Source organism: Carlito syrichta, unplaced genomic scaffold (genome assembly GCF_000164805.1).
Source record: "Carlito syrichta isolate Samal-C Ts95f unplaced genomic scaffold, Tarsius_syrichta-2.0.1 Scaffold316145, whole genome shotgun sequence".
Lineage (NCBI taxonomy): Eukaryota > Metazoa > Chordata > Mammalia > Primates > Tarsiidae > Carlito > Carlito syrichta.
In genome coordinates this window covers 221625-235093 of record NW_007260241.1, presented here as the reverse complement: position 1 = coordinate 235093, position 13469 = coordinate 221625, and the positions used below count along the sequence as shown (strand labels likewise).

Genomic DNA, 13469 nt, shown 5'->3' with positions numbered 1-13469 from the left:
AAGGTCTCACTACGTTGCCCAGGCTGGTCTCAAACTTCTGGGCTCAAGCAACCCTCCCACCTCAGCCTCCCAAACTACTGGGATTACAGGCATCAGCCACCATGATGGACAGATTTAGAATATTTTAAAAGAACACTGAAAACTGCAACAACATTGTTTATTGTTTTCTTTGAAAGAAACCCAATAAAAGAAAATTAATTTTGAAGATTTGACATATAACCCAACCTAAGAAAGGACTACTATACATTTGTCAAAAAATATCTGAACCTAAAAAATGTTTTAGCTCAAGATAAACCAGTGATAGGTAACGTCAATCTTGCTTTAGGAAAATACTGTTAATTGGTGTTCACGTGTTTTAAATTCTCTATAAATTTATCCCTGCCTTGAAAATGATGATATTTTCTTCTTTTGAATTTTGAAAAAGCTAAATGATGGAGTGAAACTTTGGCAAATTGAAACAAAGACCAACTAACTAATTTAGACCATTGAATGGATCTTTAAAAACCTGTCTCTTATCCATTTAGCTTTGATTTATTTACTTTGTATAGATTATCAGTTTCAGTTATTTGATTTGGCAATGCACAGCTGGAGAAAAAGAAAAATTTAAAAGATAAATCTAGATACTAAAAAAACTAGATATTTGGTACAGAGAAGACACTGTTATAGCATGGTGGGTTTTAAAAACAAAAGCTTTTCTCTAGGTCAAAGAAATAAAAAAGTCAGACAGTTATTTCTTATCTAAATCTTTATTAAAAGAAAAAACCAAATAGGTTTAAAACAGAGTAACAACAAATTTCATTAAATATTAAACATTTTAATTATCAAAGATTTTGAGACAATATGTTCCTAATATTTCTGCACAGCAGAAACACACTGATTATAGAGCCCAGGCTGTCATGCACTCCTGTGAGTTTATTTTTGGCATAAAAGTATCTAAAGTCACATAGAAACAAATGTGATAATAGATAAACTGAGAGCAACTTATTGTTGATTGATTCTCAAAGCTTTCACAAATTATCATTATGTGATTGACATTCCCTCCGGGTGAATACTATTATGGACTCTTTCTGTAACACTGATAACAGACGGAATTGATTTTCTTAAAAGTTAATAGTACTAGTAAAAGCATTTAAAACTGGATTTGAAACTATGTTCCTGTTTATATCAGCATAATACAATTAACATATTAGAAGTAAACTGATTATTTCGTATCGAAAGTCAGAAAATTTCACGTTCAGAACAGGTTTTGACGAAAATAAGCAATCGTTTAAATTGGAGTTTTTCAGCACACAACATCTGTGAGCGCCCTGTCCAAGGGTAAAGTCTCCCTTTGTAATTCTGAGAAGTTTCCCTTTCCAATCTGTGTAAAACACTGAGAAAGGGAGCATTCTACCTAGTGTACTATAGCAAAGGTTACAGTCTTAAACTTCTTTTAGTTAGAAAAAGAAAAGGCGACCCAGCAAGTGTTCTTGCCGGGTTTTTTCTTGCGCGTCGGACACGTTAATGAATGTCCACGAGGCACGAGGGAAATTGCTGAGCTGCACGAAGCTCCCTCTGTAACGGTGAGGGTATCCCAAGCATAGCAAACGACAAGTGGTTTCCAACCAGTGAGCTAAGAGGGACACAAGTGCAAGAAGACCTGTTTTATCACTAAACATCGCAGGCTTTAGTGTTTGTTGTTGTTGTTGTTGTTTTAAGCAGTGTCTGTAAACTTGCCCACAAAAGCTGTGGGATATTAAACAGCCAGTAAGGCACTTTGTCCGAGGGCGAAGTAGCAAAGGCTGGATGATTGGCGATTTGTTTCACAGGAAGCATTCTACACTTACGGAGCGAACTCTGCGTGGGGCGGCTCTTCACTGATGTGTTGTTCCACAGGAGTGGGAAAAGCTTTGACATTTTAAATTTCACTTCGTTTTGACCGATTTTCCCTGCAGAAGAAGACTGTTAGCTGTGATTTTAAAAAATACATGAGGAGCTGTCAATTTAAATGACGTATCCATCTTCAATCTAATATTTAAAAGCATATTAACACATTGAGGAGTATTTTCAAAACATCCAAGCCACTCTATTTAGAAATGAATTACAAAACAAAAGGTCTCAGTATAAAAATGTCTCATGTTATTAACAATTCCCTTGCGACTTCTGATGGCTTCACATATTACAGTATAAGCTTTGGTATAAAACATGCAAATGTAAGCCAACAAGGTCGTGAATACAGTGTCCCTAAACACAAAGCACTTCTGAAACAAGTGTTGCCCAGACGCAGCGGATGGGGACAAGGTGACACACCGCTGGAGGAGGACCAGCTCGCTCTTCTACGGGGCCTCAGTTTTTGAATTCTTGAAAGTCTTCAGCAGAGACTGACCCATGTAATAAGGTCTTGCGGCAGAACCATCGTTTCTTTCTAAGTCTTCCACTAGGAGGAAGGATGGTACAGAGTGAGTTTCAAAGCAAAACCGTAAGAGAAGTCACATCGCCATCTGCCGCACACTCGCTTTATAGCAGCTCAAAGCACGACACATTTTTAACAGCGTAGTTTGGCATCAACATTATTGTAAACACAGTTATGAGAAAACAATCAGCCCTTGGTATTACGTTCAGCACGCTAGTATCTCGTTCTTTGTAACAGGTCCGGTTCTGCCAATATTGTTCGTCTCTCAGTTGCATGATTGAGAAAATCACTTTTACCTTTTTCTCAACTGACATTCTGAATTACCATCTTTGCTCAAAACACATTTTGTTTTGCTATTAACAATTTAGATAGTATAGCCTGGAAAAACAAGATTTGCAAAATTTTACACTTCGAATTCATCAACTGCAAGTTTTGAGGAAAATTGTAAAATTTTACATTTCGAATTCAACAACTGCAAGTTTTGAGGAACATTGCTCTGTTTTTTCACAGTTATTTAATTGCTTTGTATAAAATGGCTTCTAAATTTCTTCTCAAAAACAATGTTCATTTTAACTCTACGTATCACACACAAAAGCAATAAATAGATAACATTTTTCTGACTAGAAATTAGCCCATACTATAGTTAAATAAACAACTAGTTTCTCATGTTGATTTATATCTTATTCAAGCAATTTTCCAACTGTGATGTGTATCAGAATCAACTAGAGAACATTATAATAATTCACATGGCGGCCCACATCCAAACAATATGTCCTAATCTCTTGGATGGGGCCTCGCATAGATATTCATGACAAATTCTCAGGTAAAGGCCACTATTCTGCTCGTTCTTTGTTGTGGCCCCTGTGCTGTTGAATAATAACATAATAACAGTAGTCTAGAAAGAGAAGCTATCATTCTTCCCTGCACCATGCTTCAAGGAGAATGAGAATGGAGAAGGCTCTTTGCCAAGGTGTGAAGCCAAGTAACACTTTAGAACACAGTAACCTCACGACCGCAAGTCCAGAACAAGTTGGCAGTCATTTAAAGGACCAACATTTAAAAAATCTTCCCTATTCATTGGCTCCTTGCTATTAACTAATCTGCCATGGAGCCCATCTAAATCTATGTTCCTAAGCTTCAGAATAATTAAGTAAATTGGTGTTTATATCAACTTGTAATAAAACAACTTCTAACTCTTTTTCTTGACTTTCCGGGTCCTAGTCAGATCCACATATTAGATCAACATGTTAGTTTCTGTCCACACAGAAATAATCCTGATATGCAAGTCTCGTGTAAAAGCCAAGAGGTGAACCGATTCAGTGCTTCCCCTGGGTACCTTTTTGCACTGTTAGCACATTCACACACGGGATGGAGAGGCAAGCATGTGCGTGTCGGATGCGTGTTTTTGCTCTGCCGTGCAAGACTTAGGCATGACTGCCAGAGACCTCAGGCCAGCAGGTTGGTGACAACTCTCTAGCGCAGAGTGAGAGGCTTCCCAACCTGCGGCGTGCTCCTTGTGAAGTACTGAATGCAGTGCCTTGTGGAAGGCCGACAGGAGATGTCCTTGGGTAAAACCTAATGTGTCTTACTGGCCTTTCCTGTTTCCTCACTGAAAGTTGGGCCAAAACTAAACCTCTTACAGGACAAAGCCACACAATCTCTTCAAACTAGAAACATAGGTATGCTTGTGAAAATATGTAATCTCTCATCTGAAACAAATTCATACTGATTGGCTGTATGTGGAAATGGGAAATTTGGATTAAAGACAAAAGGCTTAAGTTATGTAGCGATTTCAGTCTTGTTCACAATATTTTCATAGTGGCCAGAGGTTCACATGATTGGCAAAGACATTCCAAACTCAGATTTGACTTGGGTATACATAGAATTCCACTACCATGGCATGGGCCACGAAGCTTCCAGAGTCATTTTTACCCAGTAATGCTCTCTGTACAGCCTGTGTAACATTAATATCTATATGCTTGTTATAGACTTGACTCACTTACTGAAACAGACTTCCTAGGGAACCATTAATACACGTTTAATCACAGTTTAGAAGAGTTGTCCACCAGCTTGAACAGTGTAAATATAACCATAGCACCATATTTACAAATGTAGTACCCTATGCTGGTTAACTATAGATCACTATTTTTATGGCTAATTGATTACACATTTTGAGTGCTTTCAAAAATCGCCTGAATATCCTTTACAAATATACACTTATAAAAAGAAAGGCTATCAAGGTGCTGCAGTGACAACAGCACGCCGAGTTACAAAAGGTATTAAAACACTTTCTGCTATAGATTTTTTTAAATGTCAGACATTGACACGTTCCTCGTCAGCTGAGACCACAGTCTATAAAGTAGACAGAAGCTACTGTCATCAGATGTCTGACACCTGGGACCAGATGCTGACTCTGTTAGCAACATGCACAGAAATTTCACATCACGCGACAGCGACATTTCCAGATTACAATGGACCTAATTTACAAAACCTCTACTCAAAAGCGAGCGACACGATTTGGAACCTTTCTACTCTTTCTGCTTCTGAGGACCTAGTTGCTTCTTGACCAGAATTCTGTGCAGGTTGGGGCTTATGAAGTAGGGTTTTTCTGCAGATCCATCATTTCTCTCCAGATCTTCACCTGTGTTTGCAGCAGCCAAAGCAGGCCAAAGCAGCAAGCCGCAGCAGAACAGTCAGACACATTTTTATGAATTGGAGAGTCGAGCAGAGAAAAATCAGAGAAGTCAGGGTTAGAAAGTCAAACATAAGACACGTGAGTGCAGTTAGGCTGCTGGTGTTGGACAAGCCAAGAAGCCTCAACCTCTGCAGGAAACACGGACACTTCCTAAGGCCCTCCCACACCCCAAGAGGCTTATGGCGATCGTGTGAGGTCAAGAAGATGCTCCGTGTCCTTTCAAAAGGGTCATCTTTAACTCCTGTGACTGTTCATCTCAGAAGGACATACACCGCCCCGTCCTTAGGATGAAGCCGAATAGAAAGAACATGAATCCTGTGGCAAACGTGGGATCATAACTGAATTTCAGGGTCCCAACTCACTCTCAAGAGTAGCCTAGCAGGTGAAAAGACCAAGGCCCCAGAAGGTGAACCAACTCTGCGGAAGCTGGAAGCCCTGAGACCAGCGGATGAGACAGGGACCCGGCCTCTTGCACCCAGTCCTGCTGCCGCACTACTGAACTCAGCCATCCTGTCCTAAATCCTCCCAGTCTTCCTCAGATTCTATTCTAAAGCTAATCCCGGTATGTTCTGACTTCTGCAATAAGTGAATTTGCTGAGGCCACTGTTAAGAAAAACGGTGACATGTTTGCTGAGCCCCCACCAGCTGAGTGGCAGGCGGGAGACGCCCCAGAATTGTGCTGAGAATCAAAGATAAGTTTGCCTGGGATTAAGCCTCCTGCAGACACACACAATTCCCCGTAGAGAGTAGCTACACTCTCTTGGGAATGGTTGGATCACTGGCTTATAGACGTTTACACTGGACTTCCCAGTGACCCTCCTCATGTACAAAATGGAAAGCTAAGGGGAGAACGGGATGGGTACGGAACATTTTTGTTCTTTTGTTCTTAATCCTGATTCTTTCCAATAGTGCCCCTTCTCCGGTGGGTTTCGTCTGCTACGGTTTTGCTTTCCACAGTTTCAATTACCCGAAGTCAACAGCGGCCCAAAAACACGAAATGAAAAGTTCTAGAAATAAACAATGCACGGGTCTTAAGTTGTGTGCCATTCTAAGCAGTGATGACATCTCACACTGTCAAGCTCTGTCAGGCCAGGGGCCGTGGACCCTTCCTTGTCCAGTGTCCAGGTTGTCTGTGAACCCTGCTCCTAGGTCCCTCAGTGATCTTCTCAGTTATCAGATTGCCTGTGCCAGGATCACAGTGGTTCAAGTCCCCCTGATTTTACTTAAGATTGGCCCCAACGTGTAAGCATGGTCATGCCAGAAGTTCACATATACTAGAGAGAGGCTGTAACTTGCTTCCTCTAAGTGAAAGAGTGAAAGCTCTTGACTTCATAAGCAGAGGAAAACAAAGTCTTACGTGGCAGACGTGAGGATCGGTGGTAAGAACAAATATTCTGTCTATGAAATTGTGAAGAAGACAGAAAAGATTTGAGCTAGTTTGCAGATGCAGCGTGGACTGCAGAAGTTACTGTCACGGTGCATGAGAAGTGCTTTAGTGAGGGTGGAGAAGGCATTACATATGTGGGGAGAAGAGAGGAACAGAACTGTTTCGATGGATGGCACTCAGGTTTGGTCCTATCAGAGGTTTCAGGCATCCCCCCGGGGGTCTTGGAATGCATCCCTCACAGATAAGGGAGGATTACTATGTCACATCATATGTCGCATGTCTATATCATTTTCGATGTATATAAGATATCTACATCATATGGAGACAGCCACTTCTAGACATGCCCCCTTGGGATCCTATCCATTTGCCATTGCGTTACACAGTGTGAATTGGCCCTAAGAATCCCCCAAACCTAGCTCCCCACATCCAGTTACGTTCTCCGTTCTGTCAACAGAGCACAAGAGCCCATCACTGTAATGCACTTTAAAACATGCAGAAATGAGAAAAATAATTTCAAGCCAGCACCATGTCACGAAGCCTGAGTTTCCTTTCCGTAGTTGACTCTCCTGTGCTTGGCTAACTCCATTCTCTCAGCTGCTAATTTTTTTTTTAATAATTTTGTAATTTTATAATTTCTCCCCAAGCCTTATTGAGGTATAATTTTTTTCCCTCCAATTTTAAAGGATAATTGGCAAGTAAAAACGGTAGGTATTTAAGGTGCACAATGTTTTGGAATGCGCATGCATGGTAAAATGCCACCCTCAAACGGATTAACATATCCATAACCTCCCATAGTTATCTTCTGGTGTGTGGGGGGCAAATAGTTAAGATATTGGCAATTCCAAGTAAACAAGACAGGATTATTAGCTCTGGCTAGGGCTGCCCCTAGAGCTCCATAATGTATTCGTCCTGCATAATGGGAAGTTTGTCTTCTTTGAGCATCATCTCACCATTTTGTTCACCCTTGGATCTCTGGTCATCGTAACACTTCTCTTCTCTGTTTCTATGGGTTCACATTTTTGGATACCACATATACAAGACGGCCCCAACAAAACCAGGAATCTAGTTATTAAAAATTGTGTACTTATTCTTAATATTTAAACTTCAGTCACCCTCAAAGTCCTCTCCATTGGATGCAATATACCTCTCTAGATGCTTTCCCCACTGCCCAGAACAGTTTTTGAACTCGCCAATTTGGATGCCTTTTAGTGCCTTTGCTGTTTTTTGTTTCACCTCTTTTACAAGTGTAAACATTTCCCTTGGGGGGCTTTTTTCATCCAGGGAAACAGAAAAAGAAGTTGCTTGGAGTGAGACTGGGTGAACAGGAAGGGCGGGGCATGGGAGTCATACTGTTCTTGGTCAAAAACTGCTGAACACTCCGTGCCATGCGGGAAGCTACACTTGTAAATCACTCATCATGAAACGGGCAAATGTGTTGAAAGAATCTCCACACAAAAAAATTCACTGAAGCCGAACACAACGTCTCACAACAACACTAGCTGGTCCACGAAGGCTGATGGGTTCCTAGAACACTGACCTAGAGGCAGAAGCCTGCACTCCAAAGCCTGCACTCCAAAGGAGCCTGCCCTCCAAAAAACGATTCTGGTTTTTTGGGGACCCCTCTCATAAGATCATGAAGCATATGTTTCTCCGCATCTGACTTATTTCTCAGTCGTTAGGTTGAGAGAGCCTCGCTAAGCAATGTCTCTTTCCAAATACACATGTTTTGTGGCTGCAGCCAGGTAACAGCAAATCCACCAGCAGCTAACGATGGGGGTCTTCACCTTTCAGTTACCCACCGAAGGGGAAAGCACACATGCTGAATACTTACAGAAGCAGATGAAAATGGTTTCAACACACATTGCATAGACGCTGAAGAACCCATGTGCAATCAGGTAAGACCCCAAAATGACAGTCTGTTAAATGGATAAGGGAGAGAACCAACATGTCATTTACTCCGTCCAGAAAAGCAATACTACAGCTGTAAATGAAAACCCGAGGAGACAGTCTTGAAGTACTCTATGTTGGAGAAGATTTCCACCCAGAGACCCATAAATGCAATGCTAATGTCTGGCAAGCTTTGTACTGAGATTGACACAAGATGTGTTCCATTACCTGCCCGTTTTCTTCCTGCCATCCTCAGGGCCCAACAAAAACATCCCTGTTTTAGGAACTAGTACCCCAAGGCAGTTAAGCATTAGGGGTTAAGACACATTGCCTGGGGTGTGACTCACAGCTCGGGTCTTCAACCAGTGAATCAGCCTCTCTGTGCCTCCTATATACAACTGGCAATGGGAAAGTGAGGATGTGAGTCATGACGGTAGTTGCTGCATATGGATTAAATGAGCGAATATATCATAATATGAGGGCCCCCCAAAATGAATTTATTTGTTGAAAAATTGTATTTATTCTTTAAACTTGTCACCTTTAAGGTGCTCTCTCTATCTGAGGCAATATACCTATGGAAACTCTTTCTCCACTGCTCAAAACAGTTTTTTTTTTTTTTTAGTTGGAGTCTTACTCCGTCGCCCAGACTGGAAGGCAGTGGCCGCTCCCGGCCACCGCAGCCTAGACCCGCTGGGCTCCGGCGATCCTTCCGCCTCAGCCTTCCAAGGAGATGGAACTACAGGTGCGCGCTACACGCCCGGCTAATTTTTGATTTATTGTAGAGATGAGGTCTCGCCAAGTTGCCCAGGCGGGTCTCAAGCCCGCGGGCTCAGGCCATCCACTCACCTCAGCCTCCCAAGGTGCGGGATGACAGGCTGAGCCACCGAGCCCGGCTTCAAAACAGTTTTTGAACTCATCCATTTTGATGCCTTTTAGTGCTTCTGCTGTTTTTTGGTTCAACTCTTCCACACTGTCAAATTGTTTCCTTCTGAGGACTGTTTTCATCCGGGGAAACAAAAAATGTCGCTCAGGGCACCATCAGGTGAACCGAGAGGGTGGGGCACGGGGGTCGTGTCATTTTTTTATCAAAAACTGCTTCACTCGGCACGGTGTGGGCAGGTGCGCTGGTAAATCATCCGTCATGAAATGAGCAAACACATCGAAAGAATCTTCAAAAAAATTCATTTGTGGCTGGGCTCAGTGGCTCAGCCTGTCATCCCAGCACTTTGGGAGGCTGAGGTGAGAGGATCACCTGAGCCCGCGGATTCGAGACCAGCCCAGGCAACTTGGCAAGACCTAGTCTCTACAATAAATTAAAAAAATTAGCCGGGCGTGGTAGCGCACGTCTGTAGTTCAGGCTACTTGGAAGGCCGAGGCGGAAGGATCGCCAGAGCCCAGCGGGTCGAGGCTGCGGTGGCTGGGAGCGGCCACTGCACTCCAGTCTGGGCAACAAAATGAGACTCCAACTCAAAAAAAAATAAAACAAATTCACTTAAGCCAGAGGTAGCCTCTCACAACAACGCTAGCTGGTCCGCGGATGCCGATGGGTTCCTAGAACACTTACCTAACAGGGGAAGCCTGTTCTACAAGATAAAACTGGGATTTTTCAGTCCCCCTTTGTAGAGACCACTGGGCTCCACCCAGACCTCCAGAGGTCTTGTCCATCCCCAGCTGTTAGAAATGTCAGCTGCTAATGGCTCAGTTGCTTTCCTCAAGAGGAACTGCCCTCCCTGCAGGGGAATGTCCTCGCCCAAGGTCACACCATCTTCCGGGGTCAGCTCAGAGCCGACTGCCACCTGATCCAGCACACAAGGCCTGGCTCCTCTGCCAGAAGTTCCTGTCATGGAGGCCTGGCTGTCACTGCTGCGTGGCTTAGCACCTGCTGCCCTGTCCTGCCGACCTCACCTCCTTACAAATGTGTCTTGGACGAGAGCTTCCGGATAGACCTACATGCACTCCTCTGTCTCATGTTGCTTCCTGGAACTTAGCTCTAAAGCTTAATGCAGGCTGGCACACAGTACTGCCGATGAAGGTAGTTACCCCTATTATTTATCCCGTTCCTCGTTATTTTTTTCTTGTTGTTGCTATCTCTGATAAATCATAGAATGAACAATACCCAGCTGCTAGAGGGAATGGTGTAACCCCCAAATTCATATGCTGCAGCCCAAGTTCCCAAAGTGATTTGAAGGGGGTGCTTCTGGGAGGGAATTAGGTCATGAGGGTGGGATTACTGCTCTCCCAGGAGGAGACACAAAAGAGAGGATCTGTCTTGTTCTCCCCCCTGTAAACATACAAGAAGGTATCCCTCTGCACACCAGAAAGAGGGCCCTCACCGGAAACCAAGTGGCTGGCACCTGGATGTTGGACTTCCCAGCCTTCAGAACCGTGAGGAATAAATGTCTGCTGTTTAAGCCACCGAGTCTACGGCGGCCTGGACTGACCGAGACAGGAGTTCTTACCAGCAAAGGGACCCAGTAGTAATTTAAAGACGTCGGCCCTGCTGCAATCGTTGGCATTCTTTCTGTGAAGAAGAGGAAGGCCAGGACACCTACATTCAAAAGATGGATGCGTTAGGCCCTTGCAAAGGAATGCAGCCTTTTCAGTAAAGGTGTTTCCCAAGCGTCTTTGAAACTTGCTGTTGTTTTTATTGTTAGGACTTACCTATACTCCCAGTCACTAGAACTTTCCCCAGGAATAATACAAAGTATGTAACTTCATCTGTAACTGCAACTCTGAGTATCAGAAAAAAGATAGTAGAATGCTGTGTTTAAAATACAGTTGTTACAAGTAACTATTTCAAGAATGTATGGCAGTACATATTTGTAAGTTTATTCTGATGTGTCTTTGCCAAGATTTCATTGGCAATTGTTTCACAAGAATGAGCACAGAACCCCAGCCTGAAGTTCTGACTTGTTTTTAAAGAAGTAAACAGAAGATGGCATTGTAGGATTGTCAGGTCCCTGCAGGGGTGGTGTCAGCCTAGCTAATTCAAGGCCTACAGACAGCCCGGATTTGGGGGATGGATGCTGTATTTGTTTTCTGAATTTGTTCCTTCGGGCTCCAGCAATTTTGGGAGGGGGAAATGAACAGAGACAAGATGATAATGTGGTTCGTCTGGGGCATTTCTTGAGCAGAAAGGGATAGTAAAAATGATTAAATGCTAGGAGGTATGAAGGCATAGGTGGAACCAACTCTCAGATAGGAAAAGAAATTAATGGTGTGAGAGAGAATATTTAAAGATAGCATGCATGTCTAATAATGCCACCAACACTTTAAATAACAGTGAAGGTGTCAGGCTCAAGGTTCCCCAGAGTGTTCATTGCAATATTCACCTGATTACTTACTTTAAAACATTTCTCATCAGCAGGTTGAAAGCATCTTTTGCTGACCTGCAGAAGTTTCTGCCGTATATTGCAATCTGAGGGAGAGAGTTGACATTATTCTGGAGTGAGTAACACATCTTTTTTTTGAGTCGGAGTCTCACTCTGTTGCCCAGACTGGAGTGCAGTGGGTTCCGGTGATCTTTCCGCCTTAGCCTTCCAAGTAACTGGAACTACAGGCCGGCTACCACACCTGGCTAATTTTTTGATTTATTGTGGAGATGAGGTCTCGCCAAGTTGCCCAGGCGGGTCTCGAACCTGTGGGCTCAGGCAATCCACTCACCCCGGCCTCCCAAAGCCCAGGATTACAGGCTGAGCCACCGAGCCCGGCTGAGTAACACATCTTAACACGACCAAAGACCAACTCAATGACAGGAAAATAACCACATTAACTCCTGCCCTCCACAGAGCTACCCTATTCCTCTTTCTAACATGTGGGTTTGTGGAAGACATGGGACTTTCAGGGTCATTGCCGATAAGGTGTGCCTCAGATGCTGTGTGTCCTTCACACCAGGGCATTGCACAGCCTCACACAGAGGCAGGGCTTTTCCTCAAATCCCAGGTAACGGCTTCTGTCTTTGAAATGTTTGAGCTAGAGCTGATTGCTGGAAGGGTTAAATGTTGTAGGCTCTATGTTTAAAAAAAATTACTCTTAAGGAAAGCCAATGCCTTTCACTACACTCGATTTACTGATTAAAAGGCTCAACACGATACCTCCCACTGGAGGTAAATTAGTGACTATTTAAAACCCCATGACAATTGAATCCCTTTTCCAGACCCTGTGTCCCTGTGATAATAAGCAAATGTCGTAAGTTGTACCATAGCTTCTAAACTTTCGAAGAATTATATTTTTAGATCTCTTATTTTTTAAAAATCTAGTTAGAAGTTTCCATATTCCCATAAGAAATAAGTAAAAATTCAGTCAAACATTGTCAATGCCAACACATCTTAACACAAGATTCAAAAAAAGGATAAGACCCTTCCTTAAAATTATGTAAATCCCAGAATTAGAAAGGTATTTTCTTCTCCGGGTGAAATACATACTAAGCTTTTCCTCTCACCGAACCATGTCAAATACACACAAAAACCCTTTTCAGTCCAGCACACGTTTGAATTGCCAATACTTTCCCTCTCAAAAAAGGTATTGAAGGTCATCATGAAGTGTAGTCAAGACACTGCTTCATTGAGGAACGCATAGCCCTGAATCTTGCATCGGTTTCTCAGAGCTCATCCTCCTCAATGACACATTCAATGGCATCCACGCAAAATGCTTTTGAGAGGACAACGCAGACATGGGGCTTGGGTCTGCAAAGCAGCAGCTTGGGAAGTAAAAAAATCCTACTTACCATAATATAGGCGTTTTTGTTTAGAAACTTGACTACCTTTTCCAAACACCAGAAACAGCATCTCAGACAGCATTGTAGAAATTTAGCAAGTATGTTCTCGCCATCTACGAGAAGGAAGTTTGAAATCGATTAATGATTTGCAACTGAATCCTATGAATCAAAATAAATACTAATAAAATACTCAAAATGGGCTTGACAATTTTTGGTTGTTGTAAAATATGCATGGCATAAAATTTGCCATCTTAGCCATTCTTAAGTGTACAATTCAGCAGCGTCGAGTACATTTACGATGCTGTGCGCCATCACCATTACCCACTTGCAGAATTTTTAAAAAATCATCACTTCCCTCTTTCTCCTGGTCCCTGGTAACCTCTCTTACACT

General features: G+C 42.8%; 1 protein-coding gene across 1 annotated transcript in view; it reads right to left on the bottom strand.

The window, feature by feature from the left end:
• Positions 1-4708: 4708 nt before the first annotated feature.
• The window catches only part of SLC44A5 (solute carrier family 44 member 5), a 125961-nt gene continuing 117200 nt past the window's right edge, over positions 4709-13469 (bottom strand). Inside the window, exons 16-21 of the mRNA XM_008073782.2 lie at positions 13088-13191; positions 11706-11779; positions 11023-11093; positions 10821-10909; positions 8306-8390; positions 4709-5033 (exon numbers count right to left, since the gene is read on the bottom strand). Of these exons, the coding sequence (XP_008071973.1) occupies positions 4921-5033; positions 8306-8390; positions 10821-10909; positions 11023-11093; positions 11706-11779; positions 13088-13191 (536 nt within the window). The 3' untranslated portion in view covers positions 4709-4920. The remainder of the gene's footprint in view (positions 5034-8305; positions 8391-10820; positions 10910-11022; positions 11094-11705; positions 11780-13087; positions 13192-13469) is intronic.